This window comes from Cyprinodon tularosa, unplaced genomic scaffold (assembly GCF_016077235.1).
Source record: "Cyprinodon tularosa strain WSP-4 unplaced genomic scaffold, ASM1607723v1 ctg537, whole genome shotgun sequence".
NCBI lineage: Eukaryota > Metazoa > Chordata > Actinopteri > Cyprinodontiformes > Cyprinodontidae > Cyprinodon > Cyprinodon tularosa.
The window spans coordinates 407,794-429,711 of record NW_024039271.1 but is presented as its reverse complement, the minus strand read 5'-3'; the positions used below and the strand labels follow the sequence as shown (position 1 = coordinate 429,711).

At 49.8% G+C, this 21,918-nt stretch overlaps 1 protein-coding gene and 2 non-coding genes across 3 annotated transcripts; 2 read left to right on the top strand and 1 right to left on the bottom strand.

Moving 5' to 3' along the window:
* Positions 1–4,497: 4,497 nt before the first annotated feature.
* LOC119796129 lies at positions 4,498–4,633 on the top strand. Its single transcript, XR_005282421.1, has one exon. It is a non-coding gene; the product is annotated as a small nucleolar RNA SNORA16B/SNORA16A family (small nucleolar RNA).
* Positions 4,634–5,634: 1,001 nt separating this feature from the next.
* On the top strand, positions 5,635–5,706 carry LOC119796131. Its single transcript, XR_005282423.1, has one exon. It is a non-coding gene; the product is annotated as a small nucleolar RNA SNORD99 (small nucleolar RNA).
* A 1,397-nt stretch (positions 5,707–7,103) lies between these two features.
* LOC119796125 (CTP synthase 1) lies at positions 7,104–18,007 on the bottom strand. The gene is made up of 18 exons (XM_038304542.1): positions 17,817–18,007; positions 15,739–15,915; positions 15,492–15,662; positions 12,930–13,030; positions 12,723–12,839; positions 12,549–12,632; positions 9,452–9,532; positions 9,229–9,380; positions 9,024–9,156; positions 8,656–8,744; positions 8,470–8,564; positions 8,339–8,401; positions 8,212–8,255; positions 8,039–8,135; positions 7,914–7,969; positions 7,547–7,643; positions 7,335–7,479; positions 7,104–7,266 (listed from the first exon to the last, which is right to left on the bottom strand). Exons 2-18 carry the CDS (start codon positions 15,905–15,907, stop codon positions 7,179–7,181), a joined length of 1,782 nt encoding a protein of 593 aa, XP_038160470.1. The 5' UTR covers positions 15,908–15,915; positions 17,817–18,007; the 3' UTR covers positions 7,104–7,178.
* Between the last annotated feature and the right edge of the window lie 3,911 nt (positions 18,008–21,918).

The following is a 21,918-nucleotide window of genomic DNA, read 5'->3' as shown; positions in this document are numbered from 1 at the left end:
GGGGGGGGAATCCGTCTGTTTCCCACCTCCTGCTCTGAGTCCAGAGGGCATCCAATAACAGCTGGCCTTCCAGATCAGCTGATCCAGCCGCTTCCTCTCAGCTACAGATGAGCCGCTGCTCCATAGAAGATGGCTGATGCCACAGCAGAGTCAGAGAAGTCTTTAGGATCCCCCCCTATGAGCTGCATGGAGCCCATAGAGCTGCATGGAGCCCATAGAGCTGCATGGAGCCCATAGAGCTGCATGGAGCCCATAGAGCTGCATGGAGCCCATAGAGCTGCGTGGAGCTCATAGAGCTGCGTGGAGCTCATAGAGCTGCGTGGAGCTCATAGAGCTGCGTGGAGCTCATAGAGCTGCGTGGAGCTCATAGAGCTGCATGGAGCCCATAGAGCTGCGTGGAGCTCATAGAGCTGCGTGGAGCGCATAGAGCTGCGTGGAGCCCATAGAGCTGCGTGGAGGCCCATAGAGCTGCATGGAGCCCATAGAGCTGCATGGAGCCATAGAGCTGCATGGAGCCCATAGAGCTGCGTGAGCTCATAGAGCTGCGTGGAGCTCATAGAGCTGCGTGGAGCTCATAGAGCTGCGTGGAGCTCATAGAGCTGCATGGAGCCCATAGAGCTGCGTGGAGCTCATAGAGCTGCGTGGAGCTCATAGAGCTGCGTGGAGCCCATAGAGCTGCGTGGAGCCCATAGAGCTGCGTGGAGCCCATAGAGCTGCGTGGAGCCCATAGAGCTGCATGGGGCCCATAGAGCTGCGTGGAGCCCATAGAGCTGCGTGGAGCCCATAGAGCTGCGTGGAGCCCATAGAGCTGCGTGGAGCTCATAGAGCTGCATGGAGCCCATAGAGCTGCATGGGGCCCATAGAGCTGCGTGGAGCCCATAGAGCTGCGTGGAGCCCATAGAGCTGCGTGGAGCCCATAGAGCTGCGTGGAGCCCATAGAGCTGCATGGAGCCCATAGAGCTGCGTGGAGCCCATAGAGCTGCGTGGAGCCCATAGAGCTGCGTGGAGCCCATAGAGCTGCGTGGAGCCCATAGAGCTGCGTGGAGCCCATAGAGCTGCGTGGAGCTCATAGAGCTGCATGGAGCCCATAGAGCTGCATGGAGCCCATAGAGCTGCGTGGAGCTCATAGAGCTGCATGGAGCCCATAGAGCTGCATGGAGCCCATAGAGCTGCGTGGAGCCCATAGAGCTGCGTGGAGCCCATAGAGCTGCGTGGAGCCCATAGAGCTGCGTGGAGCCCATAGAGCTGCGTGGAGCCCATAGAGCTGCATGGGGCCCATAGAGCTGCGTGGAGCCCATAGAGCTGCGTGGAGCCCATAGAGCTGCGTGGAGCCCATAGAGCTGCGTGGAGCTCATAGAGCTGCATGGAGCCCATAGAGCTGCGTGGAGCCCATAGAGCTGCGTGGAGCCCATAGAGCTGCGTGGAGCCCATAGAGCTGCGTGGAGCCCATAGAGCTGCGTGGAGCCCCATAGAGCTGCGTGGAGCCCATAGAGCTGCATGGAGCCCATAGAGCTGCATGGAGCCCATAGAGCTGCGTGGAGCCCATAGAGCTGCATGGAGCCCATAGAGCTGCATGGAGCCCATAGAGCTGCATGGAGCCCATAGAGCTGCGTGGAGCCCATAGAGCTGCGTGGAGCCCATAGAGCTGCATGGAGCCCATAGAGCTGCGTGGAGCCCATAGAGCTGCGTGGAGCTCATAGAGCTGCGTGGAGCCCATAGAGCTGCATGGAGCCCATAGAGCTGCGTGGAGCCCATAGAGCTGCGTGGAGCCCATAGAGCTGCGTGGAGCTCATAGAGCTGCATGGAGCCCATAGAGCTGCATGGAGCCCATAGAGCTGCGTGGAGCTCATAGAGCTGCATGGAGCTCATAGAGCTGCATGGAGCCCATAGAGCTGCGTGGAGCCCATAGAGCTGCGTGGAGCCCATAGAGCTGCGTGGAGCCCATAGAGCTGCGTGGAGCCCATAGAGCTGCATGGGGCCCATAGAGCTGCATGGAGCCCATAGAGCTGCGTGGAGCCCATAGAGCTGCGTGGAGCCCATAGAGCTGCGTGGAGCTCATAGAGCTGCATGGAGCCCATAGAGCTGCATGGAGGCCCATAGAGCTGCGTGGAGCCCATAGAGCTGCGTGGAGCTCATAGAGCTGCATGGAGCCCATAGAGCTGCATGGAGCCCATAGAGCTGCGTGGAGCCCATAGAGCTGCGTGGAGCCCATAGAGCTGCGTGGAGCCCATAGAGCTGCATGGAGCCCATAGAGCTGCGTGGAGCCCATAGAGCTTCGTGGAGCCCATAGAGCTGCGTGGAGCCCATAGAGCTGCGTGGAGCCCATAGAGCTGCGTGGAGCCCATAGAGCTGCATGGAGCCCATAGAGCTGCGTGGAGCTCATAGAGCTGCGTGGAGCTCATAGAGCTGCATGGAGCCCATAGAGCTGCATGGAGCCCATAGAGCTGCGTGGAGCCCATAGAGCTGCGTGGAGCTCATAGAGCTGCATGGAGCCCATAGAGCTGCGTGGAGCCCATAGAGCTGCGTGGAGCCCATAGAGCTGCGTGGAGCCCATAGAGCTGCGTGGAGCCCATAGAGCTGCGTGGAGCCCATAGAGCTGCGTGGAGCCCATAGAGCTGCGTGGAGCCCATAGAGCTGCGTGGAGCCCATAGAGCTGCGTGGAGCCCATAGAGCTGCGTGGAGCCCATAGAGCTGCGTGGAGCCCATAGAGCTGCGTGGAGCCCATAGAGCTGCGTGGAGCCCATAGAGCTGCGTGGAGCCCATAGAGCTGCGTGGAGCCCATAGAGCTGCGTGGAGCCCATAGAGCTGCGTGGAGCCCATAGAGCTGCGTGGAGCTCATAGAGCTGCATGGAGCCCATAGAGCTGCGTGGAGCTCATAGAGCTGCGTGGAGCCCATAGAGCTGCATGGAGCCCATAGAGCTGCGTGGAGGCCATAGAGCTGCGTGGAGCCCATAGAGCTGCATGGAGCTCATAGAGCTGCGTGGAGCCCATAGAGCTGCGTGGAGCCCATAGAGCTGCGTGGAGCCCATAGAGCTGCGTGGAGCCCATAGAGCTGCGTGGAGCCCATAGAGCTGCGTGGAGCTCATAGAGCTGCGTGGAGCCCATAGAGCTGCATGGAGCCCATAGAGCTGCGTGGAGCCCATAGAGCTGCGTGGAGCCCATAGAGCTGCGTGGAGCCCATAGAGCTGCGTGGAGCCCATAGAGCTGCGTGGAGCTCATAGAGCTGCATGGAGCCCATAGAGCTGCATGGAGCCCATAGAGCTGCGTGGAGCTCATAGAGCTGCATGGAGCCCATAGAGCTGCATGGAGCCCATAGAGCTGCGTGGAGCTCATAGAGCTGCATGGAGCCCATAGAGCTGCATGGAGCCCATAGAGCTGCGTGGAGCCCATAGAGCTGCGTGGAGCCCATAGAGCTGCGTGGAGCTCATAGAGCTGCGTGGAGCTCATAGAGCTGCGTGGAGCTCATAGAGCTGCGTGGAGCCCATAGAGCTGCGTGGAGCCCATAGAGCTGCGTGGAGCTCATAGAGCTGCATGGAGCCCATAGAGCTGCGTGGAGCCCATAGAGCTGCATGGAGCCCATAGAGCTGCGTGGAGCCCATAGAGCTGCGTGGAGCTCATAGAGCTGCATGGGGCCCATAGAGCTTCTCCTTGTTTCATCCTTTTCCTCTCAGTTATCACTCATCTTATCTGAATTAAAGTTCATTTCAAACTGACTCTTATTTTTAAAACAAAAAGTGCAGCAGAAACAGTAAATAAACTATGATTTAAACTCCTAGTCCACAAACATCCTCATTCACATTTTACCCTAAATTCCCATGTTAGGATTTATGTTTACATTATTTATTGGCTTTATTATTATTATTAAGCGTCACTAGTCTGGTTTATCAGTGTGATGCAGTCTGTGACCTCATTTCAGCTACGTTAAAACATGCACTGCTCCCATAATGCACCCTGATGATCATGTGACCTTTGTGGACCAATCGGATTACTGACTGTGAGTCAGAGCCTGTATAAAAGCAGCAGCTCAGCCTTCTTCGGTCCTTTCCCGAAGAGAATCTGAGGACAACATGGCGGCTCCTGCTGATCCACGGTGGGTTCTGGTTCTGGTTCAGTTAATCCAGAGGCTCTGGTCCATTCAGGCTGATTTATGCAGCAGTAGAGCGCAGGTTGATGGATGGTAGCCCTGATGTTAAACACGGAGGAGCCGGTGGAGGGTTAAAGCCGCTCTTGGAGCTAGTTGGTTAGCTTAGCTGTGTATGCTAACAGGCTAACCCACGTGCCGGGTCTTCATGTGTTCCCCTCAGGTCCAGAGGAAAAGGAGTCCTGGTCCGGACCATAATCCCGGTCCAGCTTAGACCGGATGATCCAGTTGGCGCAGCGGTTCTGGATGACTGCTGAACGGTCCGGTTCTGGCTGGTTCTGGAGGCAGCAGCCATCTTGGCTCCTCCTGGTCGGGTCCACGTGCTGCAGGTGAGTTAAGGAGCAGGTCCTCCTCCTCCAGGCTCCAATCGAAGCCGGTCCTGCTCTCCTGTAGCAGCCGCCGGTCAAACGGAAGCCCAGATGAAGCCTTTCACCGACGGTCGCTGCTCAGCGGACCAGTGGCTGTTCAGCAACATTTAGGGAAAGGACACCTGGCTCCTCTCCGCCCTGGGGCCGCTTCTATTGGTTCTCACGCTGTTTGTCTACAGGTGACGCTGCAGGAGGAGGAGGGCCGCCTGGTCCGGTCCGGAGGAGAAGGAGGACCGCAGGTCGGACCCCAGCCTGAGGTGAGCTTCCAGGCCGCTGGTTCTGATCCAACTATCCAGGCTGTGATGATAAACTTGCCCTCACTGATCATTGGTTCTGACTGAGTTCTTTTCTCTGAGCCCGGTTCTTCTCCACTGAGGTGAAGGTTCTGGTTCCTGATTGGTGACCAGGTGTTTGTGTTTCAGGTGGTGGAACCGGAACCGGAGCGGCTGAAGGAGGCTGCAGATCCAGGTTTGTTCCTCAGAACCCTGCTTTGCTCAGCATGTCATCCTAAGGAGGGGAGCTCCTCCATAGCTCCTGCTCCTCCAAGTTCATGCCAGATCAGAGGGCGGCCTTTGACTGGGAGGCTCCTCTGCCTCCTGCAGCCACTCTGCCGTCCAACACCTCCCCTTCTCCTCTCTCTGCTGTCCAACACCTCCCCTTCTCCTCTCTCTGCTGTCCAACACCTCCCCTTCTCCTCTCTCTGCTGTCCAACACCTCCCCTTCTCCTCTCTCTGCTGTCCAACACCTCCCCTTCTCCTCTCTCTGCCGTCCAACACCTCCCCTTCTCCTCTCTCTGCCGTCCAACACCTCCCCTTCTCCTCTCTCTGCTGTCCAACACCTCCCCTTCTCCTCTCTCTGCTGTCCAACACCTCCCCTTCTCCTCTCTCTGCTGTCCAACACCTCCCCTTCTCCTCTCTCTGCCGTCCAACACCTCCCCTTCTCCTCTCTCTGCCGTCCAACACCTCCCCTTCTCCTCTCTCTGCCGTCCAACACCTCCCCTTCTCTCCCTGCTGTCCAGCACCTCACCTCCTCCTTTCCTCCTGCAGGCTGGTGCCTCTGAGCTCCAGATGAGTGGAGGAGCGTCTCCAGGAGGCGTGTGAAGGTACGCTCCACAGACCATCAGGTTCTGATCCATGATGACCTCTAGGAAAGGCAGACTGCTGGATGAAGCCTGCGGATATGGGGCTGAGATCAGACTTTAGATGTTCCACGACTCTTCTGGTCCACATTCACGGCAGCTCTTTGTTTCTAGGTGCTGAAGGAGGAGGTCCTCCATGGAGCCGCGCTGCTGACTCCTCCCTCCAGAGGAGAACCTGAAGGAGGTCCTCCATGGAGCCGTGCTAATGGCCGCTCCCTGTTCTGGACCTCGGCTTCTTTTCTCCAAAGTTTGGAAAATATTGGAAATGAAACTAAATAAAGTTGAACTGAAATAAGATGTGTATTTATTTGGTGGGGGGGGGCGCCATCTAGAGGACAATGGTCAGAACCTTTAATGAGCCGAGCTTCAGGTGTTCTGAGGATCAGAGCATGAATGACCCAGATGGTCCTGTAGATCCACTGCTGCCCTCAGCTGCTCTATCGAATGCTTTAAAATAAACTAAGGCCTTAATTGGTATTAAAATGTCTTAAATCAATGTTGTAGGTCTTAATTTTTTAAACATCACAAATGGGATTATTACGAGTTTTTATCTAAACATTAAAATTGACTTTACGGCTCGCCATTATTGGTTCCATCCCGATAGCGGAACCAATAAAGCGTTGTTGCGGCCGGGACATTTGGGAGATGCACCATTAACTTTGGAAAATGTGAGCAAGTGTAAATTTAACATTTTCTCCAGCCAAGAGTTTCCTCCATGGCTAAAACCAGGGAACATCCATGAGGCTCAGTGGATTTATGAAAGTCATTCAAGCTCAGAACGATGGGAATGAAGGCAGTGGAGTCACACATGCGAAGCTTCAAAATGGAGTTACTGAGAAACAGCCGGTATTTCTCAGTTTAGTTCCTCCACTTATCACCAAATCAAACAAAGAAAAATAGTTGCTAAAAGACTTAGCACTGGTTATGTTGGGGCTTTAAAACTGATTAGTTTTGTTCCCTGCTAAAGTTTGTGAATTCAGTTAAATTGTTCAAATATGTATTTAGCTTTCTTCCTGTATGGGAAGCTTTTCTAAATGTGAAACAGTGCACTGGTTTGTTAAAATAAACCTTTGGGTTACGTTGATGCAAGCAGGTTTTTCTTTTGAATTTGGTCCTAAATTTTTATTTCAAGTGGCATTAAAAAGTCTTAGTGTTGAATTGAACTTATGCTGCAGGAAGCCTGTTATCTGTCCTGGGTTAGGAGACGATCATTCTGGCGGTTGGGGCAGAGGGCTAAAGCCTGATGCTCCAACCAGGTCGTCTGTCGCAAAGGTCAAATTGCAGGGAGCCTGTGGTCAATCATCCGCTCCACGCCATGCGTGGTTCCTGTTTGACCGCCATTGTGGAAAACTACTTTAGGGCATTCAGAGGAGGAGAAATGGGCTCATGCATGTGTTTAATCGCGTTCCCTCTTCTGGGGACCCTTAACTGTGACCCAAAGACGGTTCTGATCCGATTCATCCTATCAACCATTTATTGACAAAGCATCACTCAAACGTTCATAAAAGCTGCAGCGGGCCGAACCGGGTCTTCATGCAGAATCTGTAACCGGAGGGAACCTCAGCTCGGCGATCTCTGAGTCGGGGCTGCTGCTGCTGCTCCGGTCGCTGTACATGTCTCTGTGGAGGACAGCCAACGTCACACTGGGCTCTAGGAGCAGAGAAGAAGAGCTGGGCGGGCTGGTTACCGTGGAGACAGGCGGCAGCCTTTCTGGAGGTAGCTCTGCAACTTCCCTGCAGCCGCCAGCAGCAGGCCCAGGTACGGCGGCGACGGCTTGATGGGGCGGGACGTGAACTCTGGGTGGTACTGCACCCCCACGAAATACGGGTGATCTGAAAGAATCACAGGTCAGAACCCGCCGCCGACCCGCTCGGCCCAGGCGTCATGGCGGCTCCTCACCTTCCAGCTCGATGATCTCCATTCGCTCTCCTTCCACATCCTGACCCACGAAGCGGAAGCCCTGATCCTCGAAGTGACGCTTTAGCTCCGGGTTGACCTGAGAGGCAGAACCATGAGAGGCAGAACCAGAACCATGAGAGGCAGAACCAGAACCATGAGCAGCAGCCCCCCTCATCATCATCCTCATCATGGCAGAACCAAACGGGCCCGTGGTCGTGCAGAATTCAGGACCGACCCATTTGGTTGAGGTGTGTTAAACCAGGCTTAGAACCCGTCACTGAGCAGAACCTTTCTGTGGTTTCTGCTGCAGCCCGGCCCGTCTGGTTCCTCCTTTCAGCCAGCAGCAGGTGGGGGAGGGGCAGCTTACCTCGAAGCGGTGCCGGTGCCGCTCCTCCACGTATTCTGCATCTCCATAGAGTTTCCCTGGAAGACAGAGCAGATGTCAGCAGAACCGGGCCGGGGGGCGGTCCAACAGGAAGGGGCGGGGCTTACTCAGAACACTGTTGCCGGTTGTGAAGATGGTCCGCCTCTTCCCCAGCCTCATGGTTCCGCCCATCTGGCCCGGGTTGTGTTCCGGCATGTCGATCACCTGGGGGATCAGAACCGACAGTTAGGCCCGGTCCAGCGGGGCGAACAGAGCCGTGATGGATGTGAGCAGAACCCACCACAGGATGCTTGGATTCCGGGTCAAACTCGGTGGAGTTGGCATCTAAAGTCAGACAGAAAGTTCTTTTGGGTTAAGTTCTGGTGGGTTTCCCCAAAAGCGGACCGGATCTCCAGAACAGAACCTACCTGACCAGCCCAGAACGTTCCTGGCGTACTCACAGACGGCCAGCTGCATCCCCAGACAGACGCCTGCACAGAACATCAGCAGTCAGACGGCGGTTCTGCCCGACCCGACCCGACCCGATGGCCCCGCTTACCTAGGAAGGGTTTCCTCTGCTTCCTGGCCCAGCTGATGGCGTGGATCTTCCCCTCGGTTCCCCGAACGCCGAAGCCTCCAGGAACCAGGATGCCACTGAACCCAGAAGGACCACAGAGTAAAGTTCTGACCCGTGAGACCAGTAGAGTTCTGACCCGTGTGGTGAAGGTGAGGAAGCAGAACTCACTCGGCGCTGCACAGCTTCTGCCAGGCCTCATGGTACTTCACCGGCTCGTCCTGCATGGTACCGGGCTCCAGGTACGCCGAGTCGATGTACTGCAAGGAGGAGAGCTGGTTATGGAGTGCGTTCACACCCACCGCTGTCAGCTCAGCGTACGCCATCGGACCGCCGGGTTCTGCCCCCCCAGCGGGAACAGGACCCCCCGGCCCGGTGGAACCTGCTAACTCCAAACAGACCGGTAAGCTAGAACTAGAGAAGCAGAACCCGGGGTCAGTGATGGCCCTGTTCTGTCCTCAGCCCGGTCCAACTGCTGTTAGAACCGGTCCAAAGGAGAACGGGACGGCAGCCCCCCCCCCGGGCGGTTCCTGACCCACCTTGACCTCCAGTCTGTGGCTGATGGCCAGAGCCGAGTGCTCCAGCGCCTTGATGACCGAGGCGTACGAGTCGGAGAACTTGGTGTACTTCCCCACCAGAGCGATGGAGCACTGCTCCAGCAGCCGGTCCGACCTGCAACCACATCAGAACATTGGAGCGGCGCCGCCCAGACATGGCGGCCCGTTCCCAGCTACCGGATCCCACCTGTCGGACATCTCCTTCCACTTGGCCAGCATGGTTCTAGGCTTGGTCTGGATGGGCATGTTGAGCCTGCTGCTCAGGTAGCCCACCACGCCCTGCTCCTCCAGCAGCAGCGGCACTCTGTAGATGGACGACACGTCGTGGACGCAGATGACCTGCAGACACACGGCGCCGCTTCAGAATCACACAGCTTTGACACCTGCTGGTTCCAGGAACATGGACCCACCTGCTCAGGTTCTACATGGCAGAACATGGAGATCTTCTCCTTCACTGAATTCTCCAGAGCGGTGGAGCAACGGCACATGATCTGCAGGAGGAGACGGAAGAGGAGGATGAGGCCTTCTGGATCCGACCAGCAGCTGAAGGTCCGAACCACGGCTTCACTTCTAGACGGTTCCACTGAGTTCATCAGGAACCAGATCAGGTCTAAACTTTTTCAGCGCTGCAGCTCCGTGTTTGCAAAAATAAGAACTATTCTGTCCAGGGGTGATGCTGACATTTAAAGATCTGATATCATCTGATTGTTCCTGATGTTCCTAACAGTCTGCAGGTTCACTAGTGGTTCCTAGAACCTCTAAAAGTAGAATGTTCCTAACAGTCTGCAGGTTCACTAGTGGTTCCTAGAACCTCTAAAAGTAGAATGTTCCTAACAGTCTGCAGGTTCACTAGTGGTTCCTAGAACCTCTAAAAGTACAGGTGCTGGTCATAAAATTAGAATATCATGAAAAAGTAGATTGATTTCAGTAATTCCATTTAAAAAGTGAAACTTGTATATTATATTCATACATTACATACAAACTCATATATTTCAGATGTTTATTTTGTTTAATTTTGATGATTACAAATGACAACAAATGAAAATCTCAAATTCATCATATCAGAAAATTAGAATATTGTGAAAAGGTTCAAAATTGATGGCCCCTGGTGCCACACTCTAATCAGCTAATTAACTCAAACCACCTGCAAAAGCCTTTAAATGGTCTTTCAGTCTAGTTCTATAGGCTACACAATCATGGGGAAGACTGCTGACTTGACAGTTGTCCAAAAGACGACCATCGACACCTTGCACAAGGAGGGCAAGACACAAAAGGTCATCGCTAAAGAGGCTGGCTGTTCACAGAGCTCAGTGTCCAAGCACATTAATAGAGAGGCGAAGGGAAGGAAAAGATGTGGTCGAAAAAAGTGTACAAGCAAGAGAGATAACCGCACCCTGGAGAGGATTGTGAAACAAAACCCCTTCAAAAATGTGGGGGAGATTCACAAAGAGTGGACTGCAGCTGGAGTGAGTGCTTCAAGAACCACCACACACAGACGTATGAAAGACATGGGTTTCTGCTGTCGCATTCCTTGTGTCAAGCCACTCTTGAACCACAGACAGCGTCAGAAGCGTCTTGCCTGTGCTAAAGAGAAACAGGACTGGACTGCTGGTGAGTGGTCCAAAGTCATGTTCTCTGATGAAAGTAAATTTTGCATTTCCTTTGGAAATCAAGGTCCCAGAGTCTGGAGGAAAAGAAGAGAGGCACTTCATCCACGTTGCTTGAAGTCCAGTGTAAAGTTTCCACAGTCAGTGATGGTTTGGGGTGCCATGTCATCTGCTGGTGTTGGTCCATTGTGTTTTCTGAGGTCCAGGGTCAACGCAGCCACATACCAGGAAGTTTTAGAGCACTTCATGCTTCCTGCAGCTGACCAACTTTTTGGAGATGCAGATTTCATTTTCCAACAGGACTTGGCACCTGCACACAGTGCCAAAGCTACCAGTACCTGGTTGAAGGACCATGGTATCCCTGTTCTTAATTGGCCAGCAAACTCTCCTGACCTTAACCCCATAGAAAATCTATGGGGTATTGTGAAGAAGAAGATGCAATACACCAGACCCAACAATTCAGAAGAGCTAAAAGCCACTATTAGAGCAACCTGGGCTATCATAACACCTGAGCAGTGCCACAGACTGATCGACTCCATGCCACGCCGCATTGCTGCAGTAATACAGGCCAAAGGAGGCCCAACTAAATACTGAGTGCTGTACATGCTCATACTTTTCATGTTCATACTTTTCAGTTGGCCAACATTTCTATAAATCCTTTGTTTTTATTGGTCTTCAGTAATATTCTAATTTTCTGATATGATGAATTTGAGATTTTCATTTGTTGTCATTTGTAATCATCAAAATTAAACAAAATAAACATCTGAAATATATGAGTTTGTATGTAATGTATGAATATAATATACAAGTTTCACTTTTTAAATGGAATTACTGAAATCAATCTACTTTTTCATGATATTCTAATTTTATGACCAGCACCTGTAGAATGTTCCCAACAGTCTGCAGGTTCACTACTGGTTCCTAGAACTTCTAAAAGTAGAATGTTCCCAACAGTCTGCAGGTTCACTACTGGTTCCTAGAACTTCTAAAAGTAGAATGTTCCCAACAGTCTGCAGGTTCACTACTGGTTCCTAGAACTTCTAAAAGTAGAATGTTCCCAACAGTCTGCAGGTTCACTACTGGTTCCTAGAACTTCTAAAAGTAGAATGTTCCCAACAGTCTGCAGGTTCACTACTGGTTCCTAGAACTTCTAAAAGTAGAATGTTCCCAACAGTCTGCAGGTTCACTACTGGTTCCTAGAACTTCTAAAAGTAGAATGTTCCCAACAGTCTGCAGGTTCACTACTGGTTCCTAGAACTTCTAAAAGTAGTATGTTCCCAACAGTCTGCAGGTTCACTACTGGTTCCTAGAACTTCTAAAAGTAGTATGTTCCCAACAGTCTGCAGGTTCACTACTGGTTCCTAGAACTTCTAAAAGTAGAATGTTCCCAACAGTCTGCAGGTTCACTACTGGTTCCTAGAACTTCTAAAAGTAGTATGTTCCCAACAGTCTGCAGGTTCACTACTGGTTCCTAGAACTTCTAAAAGTAGAATGTTCCTAACAGTCTGCAGGTTCACTACTGGTTCCTAGAACTTCTAAAAGTAGAATGTTCCTAACAGTCTGCAGGTTCACTACTGGTTCCTAGAACTTCTAAAAGTAGAATGTTCCTAACAGAGAACTGACTGGATGATTGGAGCTCTAGAGGATCCAGCGCCTCCATCATCATTCTGAGGGAGGAACGGGTTTCAAAGCGGCTCTCAGGATCTTTCTAAACATGTTTACTGGATTCATCACAGACAGGAGCACCCGGGTCAGAACCCGGATCAGAACCCGGGTCAGAACCTGGGTTAAGAACCTGGGTTAAGAACCCGGATCAGAACCCGGGTCAGAACCAGGATTAGAACCCAGGTCAGAACCTGGGTCAGAACCCGTGTCAGAACCTTCCAGCAGGCGGACTCACCAGGTCCGGGGACAGGCCCAGGCCCCTCAGCTCTCTGACGCTGTTCTGGGTCGGCTTGGTCTTCTGCTCGCCGGTGGCGCTGGGCTGAGCACAGACAGGGAGAGAGCAGCATGAGCAACAGGAGGACTGGAACCCGGTAGAACCGGTAGAACCAGCTGGGCGGTTCCATCTCACCTGCGGTATTAAACTGACGTGGATGTTACAGAAGTTCTCCCTCTTCACTTTGAACTGGAACTGCCTGAAGGCCTCCACGAAGGGCATGCTCTCTATGTCTCCCACGGTTCCTCCCAGCTGCAGACACACATGCAGTCAGGAACCCGGCAGAACCTGGACCCGGAACAATCCTGGGTCAGAGCTGCAGCTACCAGAACCAGAACCTACCTCGATGACGCAGACTTGGGGCTCGGTCTCATCTCCATCCACTGGAACCTTGGCCTGGTTCACCACCCACTCCTGGATGGCGTCAGTGATGTGAGGAACCACTACAACATAGGAGGAGCAGAGCGGGTCAGTGGCGCCACCAGCCAGACCGGGCCTGGTACTGACAAAACACCGTCTGCATCCATGATGGGCCGACTACAACCAGGCGCTACAAACTGCTGCAAAGAATAAAGGGAACACTAAGGGGGGCAGTCTGTAGCTTTAATGCCTTCATCCTGCAGGAACTGCTGACCTGCTCCGGCTGTCAGGCCCTCATACCATCCTCATGGAGGCAGCTTCTAACCGTCTGCAGAAACATGCACATTAGTGGCCTGCTGGAGGCCATTCTGCAGGGTTCTGGCAGTGCTCCTCCTGTTCCTCCTTAATGAAGGCAGAGGTAGCGGTCCTGCTTCAGGGTTGGTGCCCTCCTCCTGCCTCCTGGTAGTGCCTCCAGCTTCTGGACTCTACACTGACAGATACAGCAGACCATCTGGCCACAGCTGGCATTGATAAGCCGTGCTTGATGAGCTGCACTACCGGAGCTACTTCTCTGGGTCGTAGAGTCTGCCTTATGCTACCAGGAGTGTGAAAGAACCACCAAAACATCAGCCAGAGCAGAGGGACTGAGACCACCTGCAGAACACCAATCATTTCCACTGGTTTCCATCAGCAGCAGGTGGAACTGATCATCAATCAGTGTTGGTCCCTAAGTGGACAGTTTGATTTGATTCAAGTTATACTGAATGTTGATGGAGTTGCTAGTTCTCTGCATGCTGCCTTAGACAATGCAGCTCCTTTGAAAATGAAAACCGTTAAAAATAGAAAGCTAGCTCCTTGGTTAAATGCAGAGCTATTAAACCTCTGCGTAAGAAACCGTCTCTTGACCCAGATGACTTGGTTAATTATAGACCTATATCCAATCTTCCTTTCTTATCCAAAATTCTTGAGAAAGTAGTTGCCAAACAAGTTTGCGATCACTTCCACCATAATGAACTTTTTGAAGAGTTTCAGTCTGGCTTTAGAGCTCATCATAGCACTGAAACAGCTCTGGTGAAAGTCACTAATGATATTCTCATGGCCTCAGATAATGGACTTGTATCTGTGCTCGTCCTGTTGGATCTTAGTGCTGCATTTGATACAGTTGACCATAATATTCTTTTAGAAAGACTTGAATATTTTGTTGGAATTAAAGGAACAGCACTAGACTGGTTTAAATCTGATCAAGGCTGGACTATTGTAATTCTTTACTATCAGGAAGTCCACAAACTGTAGTTAAAAGCCTTCAGCTGATCCAAAATGCTGCAGCCAGAGTTCTGATGAAAATGAAAAAGAGAGATCATATCTCGCCTATCCTGGCTTCTCTTCATTGGCTTCCTGTTAAATCCAGAATAGAATTTAAAATCCTCCTTCTCACATATAAAGCCTTAAATGGCCAAGCTCCATCTTATATCAGAGATCTGATTGTTCCTTATGTTCCTAACAGAGCACTTCGCTCTCAATCTGCAGGTTTACTAGTGGTTCCTAGAATTTCTAAAAGTAGAATGGGAGGCAGATCTTTTAGTTCTCAGGCTCCTCTCCTGTGGAACCAACTACCAGTTTTAGTCCGTGAGGCAGACACCCTGTCTACTTTTAAGGCTAGGCTTAAAACTTTCCTTTTTGATAAAGCTTCTAGTTAGAGTGGCTCAGGTTATCCTGATCTATCTCTATAGTTCTGCTGCTATAGGCTTAGACTCCTGGAGGACATAGGGACCCCTTTTTCATCATTCTGCTTCATTCTATCTCTATTCTCCCACTCTGCAGAATCTGTTAGTTCAATCTCTAACGTTCTGCTCTCTCTGCTTTTTCTCATAGTAGCTTCATCTGGTCTGTTCCTGTTTTTCCTCTCCTCTGTCGCTACAAGCATGCTTAGTGTGAGGGATTGCTGAAGAGTCAATGAGTCGATGCAATCAGCTGGTTTTCCTTAGATAGAAAACTTTGAATCAATCTGACTGGATGATCTGGTTGGTCTGGATCTATAAAGTGAGATGATGTGAATTGGAGCTATAGATCAAAAGTGAAAAGAACTGAATATTGTGTTGTTTACATGATCCCTTTATTGGTTTTAACAGGCTATAATCCAGCTGCAGAGCGCGGCTGAGCATATGATGCAGCAAAGCATTGTGGGAGTTTAGTTGAAGGTCCATCAGTTCTAGCAGATGTGGATCCAGGTCTGATTACGGGTCAGAAACGACTGATCTCTATGATCTGAAGGTCTTTAATGTTTTCTCATTCGTGGCCTTCCCGTCTATTAGATGATGCTCTATATGCAAGAAGAAGAGAACTAACCGGGTCAGCTGCCCCAGGGTCCCGGTACAGAACCAGAACCGCTTCCTATAGACTCATCTCCCTGATTCTTAGTTTTACGGCTGTTCAAGAGGAAAACTCCCTGTATCGTGTCCTTCTGACTTGCCGTAGGAATGAGTCAGACGTTAATGACCCTGATCCCAGGGTCCTCCTACGGTTCGGTTCTGGCCGGTTCCTTACCCTGAACCGTCTTCCCCAGGTAGTCTCCTCTCCTCTCCTTGGTGATGACTGACTGGTAGATCTTCCCCGTGGTCAGGTTGTTGTCTCTGGTCAGCCGGATGTCCAGGAAGCGCTCATAGTTGCCCAAGTCCAGGTCCACCTCGCCGCCATCATCCAGCACAAACACCTCACCTGGAGATTAGAAGACGACCGCTCAGAACCTGCGGCTCCACGGCCTAATCTGAGCAGGCCGCAGGTTTCGTCCTACCGTGTTCGTACGGAGAAAAGGTCCCGGCGTCAATGTTGATGTACGGGTCGATCTTGATGGCCGTGACACGCAGACCGCACGACTTGAGGATTGTTCCCACGCTGCTGGCGATGATCCCTTTGCCGATGCCGGAGATGACGCCGCCCGTCACCAGGATGTACTTCATCATGGTTCTGCCTGGAGACACAGAAGCAATAACCAGATTATTATGCTGAAGAGAAACGGTGCAGCCATGGTGATGGTGGGCGGAGCTGCTGCTCTCAGCCAATCACAGAGCAGCTCTAAGAGGAACAACCATGGAGCTCAGTGAGGGTCCGAGACAAGCAGGACTCAGCAATGATGCCTGTCTTTAATTCATCAACCTTTAAAATGGGTTCAAAGCTCCAGCTGAGCTCAGCTTAAAGGAATAGTACACCCAAAACATGATTAGCCTTCATTTTCTACTCACCCCCATGCTGAACAACACTCTGGAGTACTTTTTTGATATCTCAAATGCATCTGGAGATCTGGGAGGCTTCTTGCTGTCTGCTGACATTCAAATAATGGAGGTCTATGGCGCCCGAGGCAGAAAGGTCCATAAAAGTCCACAAAAAACGTGTCAATATTCCTCCATACTGCTCGTCCAATGTATTCCAAGTGTCCTGAGTGGGTAGCATCCAGAATTTACTCGAAACGAAGTCATTTAGAATGTTTTTAGAGCATAAACAGTAGACCAAACCAGATGAAAGTGCGCATTCAGCGTCTGCTCTGCCGATAATGCAAGCGTAGAAGAAGAAATGTGCTGTTTACCTGTGCAAAGAAAGAAACAACGAAAGAAAAATGTCTGAGGACTTCAGTGTTGAGGAAGAGCATGAGTTCTTTGCCGAGCTGAATGCGCACTTTCATCTGGTTTGGTCTGCCGCGGATTCCGTAGACTCGTGAACGCGCTTTCAGGAAATCCTATACACTACTGTTTATGCTCTAAAAACATTCTAAATGACTTCGTTTCGAGTAAATTCTGGACGCTACCCACTCAGGACACTTGGAATACATTGGACGAGCAGTATGGAGGAATATTGACACGTTTTTGTGGACTTTTATGGACCTTTCTGCCTCGGGCGCCATAGACCTCCATTATTTGAATGTCAGCAGACAGCAAGAAGCCTCCCAGATCTCCAGATGCATTTGAGATATCAAAAAAGTACTCCAGAGTGTTGTTCAGCATGGGGGGGGAGTAGAAAATGAAGGCTAATCATGTTTTGGGTGTACTATTCCTTTAAAGGCAGGGAAACTAAAACCAGTCAGAGCAGCTTCTGCTCCTCTAACCCCAGCTTAATCCCACCTATGTGTCCAGAATAACTGCCTTTTTCCTCACACCCCCCCGACCAGTGAACCTGGATAATCCATCATCTGACCAGAACATTCTGGCTGGACTTTGACACGCTGATTTTCACCTGGACTCTCACCTGAGGACCGAACTGGAGGTTCTGCTCTGGATCTTTCTCACCAGACAGAAAAATCTGCTTTCTTCGCTTTAATCTTTCCGATTAATCTGTTGGATTAATTTAAATTAAACTAATAAAAGCGGGAAATAACTTCAGAGGAGATTAATCCAGATGTTTGCTGCTAAAACCTCCCAGAATTAAACTAAGATCATGAATATTAATGAAGGAAACTTTCCCGGCACAAAGCTGGAGGCGCTCGGCTGTTGATAGGGCGCCGTCCGGGCGGGCGGTGAGCCGCTGGTTTTAGTGAAAATGAGGAACCCCGCTCATGGAGGCTGACAGTGTGGAAGAAGTCAGCCAGAACTGGTACCCCAGCTCCAGTTAGCTCTGAGCTAAGAGCTAATTAGCTGTTATTGCTAATGTTAGCATCACATCACAGCAGAGAAACTGTTAGCTTAAAGAGCTAAAGCTACAGAGGACACATGTGCAGCTAATGCGGATGAAACACCTACTAATGGGCTGCTTTCAAAATAACACTGAAACCCCGCCATTGCTAGCAGCGCCGCGGGGCCCCCAGAGGCCCCTGAAGAAGATATTCCTGTCTGAGCGGAGGTTAAAGTTGATCCCAGTTTGCCCGCTCAGGTTTCAGCTCACCAGAAGCTTCCCACCGGTGGATCCGGTCCAACAGAACCGAGCAGCAGGCTCGGACCGCCGGGTCTCAGCTGGACCAAACACCGAAGTTCTGGTTCCGTTCAGGCTCCTGTCGGAACCAGCGACGCTCAGATCGACTCAACACGTGTTTGAAGCGCGATACTGGCAGCTACGTCAGCGGTGACAACACAGCGCTGCTTTCAGGGACACCTCGGAATTTGGACATTCACTTATTATTTGGACAGATAATAAGATTTATTAGTGTTTCTGCCCAGAGATGGAGGCAGATTTATTGACTGATCCTGATTACAGCGCTTCTTGTTCCTCATTTCCTGTTTTTATTCTTATGTTTTTTTTAGTGCGCAGATACCCTGGATAATTATGTTACATTCAAATCACCTCGGATTGTACAGCTTCGGTCTTTAAACGACATCCCGCTGTTCCAACCAGGAGCGTGGAGCGCAGGGCTATGGCAGGCCGTTTTGACATTTATTAGCAGGACTGAATATCTGACCCCGATGTTGCATTTCTTCATATCTAGAATAAACATCCCAGATATCTGAAATGTATTCTTAGTATTACAAATGACGTCACTGTTTCCCATTTTTGTGAATTGGGCTTTTACGTCCACATTCCTAAAAATAAACATTCTTCTTCTCTAAAAATGAATAGTGACGGGGATGAACTCTAAGTTCAAATCTCTGTAATGAGGTATGCTAGTCAAAATTACTATTTCAGATATCAGAAATGAATACAACATTCTAGATATCCAGGAATCAAATTCTTTACATCAAAAATATATTTCTGCTAGTAGAAATATAATTACAGATATCAACTATTGATATATGATTAGTTAAATTAGAATTACAGATGTATCAGTTTTAATAATGCCTTTCTAAAATGCAGTTTTAGATACTCGCAAAGAATAACGAGGCTCCGTTTTAACAAAAAATAGGAAGGCTGACTAACATTTCCATCATAGATAGCACTAAAGCATTCTACCTAGTCACAATAAAATAATAATTATTATATAATAAAAAATTATGAGCAGTAACAACTGGATTATGGATTATTTTTAGACATCCAGAATGTTTATTTTAGATAGGAGTAATGACATTTCAGATATCTGAAAGTACCGGCCCAATACACATGAATGGGAAAAAGTGACATCATTTAGAGTAGTACGACTTACATTTCAGATATCTGCCCCCGCGACCCGGTTCCGGATAAAGCGGGACACGACGACAATATCTGAAATCTTCTTTTTAGATAGGTGGAATACTGTAGTCGGACTGCAGTTTGGATCAGGACAAATCTTATTTTAAAGATCAACAAATGGAATGGCTACAGCTGCTTTTTGTATCTATGCTTCTTTTTCTATGTCTGCTTCTGTCTCCTTGAACCCCAGTGGGCCTCAGCAGATGGCCGCTCACACTGAGCCTGGTTCTGCTGGAGGTTTCTTCCTGTTCAAAGGGAGTTTTTCCTCTCCACTGTCGCTACAAGCATGCTTAGTGTGAGGGATTGCTGAAGAGTCAATGAGTCGATGCAATCAGCTGGTTTTCCTTAGATAGAAGACTTTGAATCAATTTGACTGGATGATCTGGTTGAACTGTAAAGTGCCTTGAGATGACATGATGTGAATTGGAGCCATAGAAATAAACTGAATTGAAATTGAATAATACGTAGAGAGGACAGCGCCTCTAATAAATGTCAAAATGGCCTGCCATAGATTGCAGATGGTTGGAGTTGGCTTTTGGTTTTGGCCTTATGGGTTGATGGATGGAACAACATGGCAGGTCAGGTAGCTGAGGATGAGGAAGATGAGGAAGGCTGGGAAACAGATAGTGGAGGTAAAGAGGAGAAAGGTGGTTTGATAATGAAGAACATAAACTTGAATTAGAAAAAAGTTCAGATGAAGAAAGAGATGTAGAAAGAAATAAAAATAATATTTAGATTCAATGACGAAGATAAACAGTAATTTCAGCCCCGTTTTGATTTCCAATGAAATAAATAAGAATTGGGGAAGTGGAATCAGCTGAAGAGTCGATTGATGGAAACTTTCTGGTAATATGGAAAAATGAGGAGCAAAAAAATAAATCAAAGCTTTGGATGTTAAACACTGAGGGAAAAGAGGTGAGGTAAAAGTCATTGGACAGAATAAAACAGAGAAAGGAGGGATAACAGGAAAACCAATTCAGCAGGATTTAGATCAATTAGAGATGAACATTATTGGAGGCTTTGCTAACAGGATCCAGAGTTTCTAGAAACCTAGAAGAGGAAAGGATGGCAGCAGGTCACTGCTGATAGTTTCAGTCAGTTCTAGCAGAGTTTCATTCCACCTCCACTCAGGTGCTCTAGGTGTCAGCGCTACGCACACCTGGCAGCAGTTTGTAGGGAAAGCAACGGTGTTCAAAATGCAGAGAAGAACTAAGAATGAAGGAGAGAAGAAAGGTGCTGCAGCTATAGAGGGCAGCACTGATTAACTATGGAGGAGAGAAAGAAACAGCTTAGAACTATAACAACTAGAAGAGAGATCAGAATAAAGAAGAAACAGAAGATAATTTCAGTTGAATTCTATTCAGTTTATTTCTATAGCGCCAAATTCACATCATGTCATCTCAGGTCACTTTCCAGTTCACCAGATCATCCGGTCAGATTGATTCAAAGTTTTCTATCTAAGGAAAACCAGCTGATTGCATCGACTCATTGACTCTTCAGCAATCCCTCACACTAAGCATGCTTGTAGCGACAGTGGAGAGGAAAAACTCCCTTTGAACAGGAAGAAACCTCCAGCAGAACCAGGCTCAGTGTGAGCGGCCATCTGCTGAGGCCCACTGGGGTTCAAGGAGACAGAAGCAGACATAGAAAAAGAAGCATAGATACAAAAGGCAACTGTCAACCAGCTCCACAGGCGGCCCCGTCCAGGAAACACACAGCCAGGCAGACGAGCTCCGAGCCAGCTCCCATGTCAGAGGATGAAGAGAGCACATCCAGTTAGTCACAGTCAGAGAAACAGGACTACACTGGAAAACAGGCCAAGCTCCAACATCTAGAAACAAAGGTGTTGATGGCAGCAGCACAGCTGATATTGTCATGATCTGGCCTGTTTGTTCTCCCCTAATTAGTAGTTCCTCTCACCTGCCCTCTTCCCTCCCTGCCTCATTATAATTTATTCCTCTCACCTGTTTCCTCTGGTTTATATTCAGTTCAGCCTGAGCATTCAGGGCCAGATCATTGCTTGTCTTTTTGTTAGTCTGTCCAGTTTTATTTGGTTCATGTCCTGGATCCTAGCTGCCAGTGGAAAGAGGGTTTTAGTGTTTGTCTCGTCTCCTGATCGTCCACTGTTCCTCCCCTGCGGAGTTCTCTGGGTTTTTGGCTCATTATGTGGGGAGGTTCAGTTTTTATCTCAGTAAGCCTGGCTCCTGGGAGGAGACCAGTTTAAAGTCTGCTTCAAGTTCTGGTTCCTACGTCCTGTCTCGGCTACCCTCTTCCACTGAGCCTGCCTGTCTTCACCTGATCCTGTCTGCTCCTGTGCGTGACCATCTGGTCATGCTTCTGGTCCCAGTCTGACTTTGAACCCCATTGGAAGCCTGTGCATGCCTGGAAGTCTGGATCCTGCCACCTGTCTCTGTTCCTGCCTGATCTGGATCCCTCACCAGGATCAGCTTCCAGCATCACCTCTGGGACTGCAGCACTGGGGACACTCGTGGTCTGGACTGTTAAACCAGGTAAGTGACCAACACAGTTAAACTTCTGTCAGATGATCGTGGTCACTTACCTGTGTTTCTCCCCCAGAGTGTCTGAGATTGGGCGGTACCCCCCCCCCCCCCTTAACTACAGTTTGTGGACTTCCTGATAGTAAAGAATTACAATAGTCCTGCCTTGGTCAGATTTAAACCAGTCTAGTGCTGTTCCTTTAATTCCAACAAAATATTCAAGTCTTTCTAAAAGAATATTCTGATCAACTGTATCAAATGCAGCACTAAGATCCAACAGGACGAGCACAGATACAAGTCCATTATCTGAGGCCATGAGAATATCATTAGTGACTTTCACCAGAGCTGTTTCAGTGCTATGATGAGCTCTAAAGCCAGACTGAAACTCT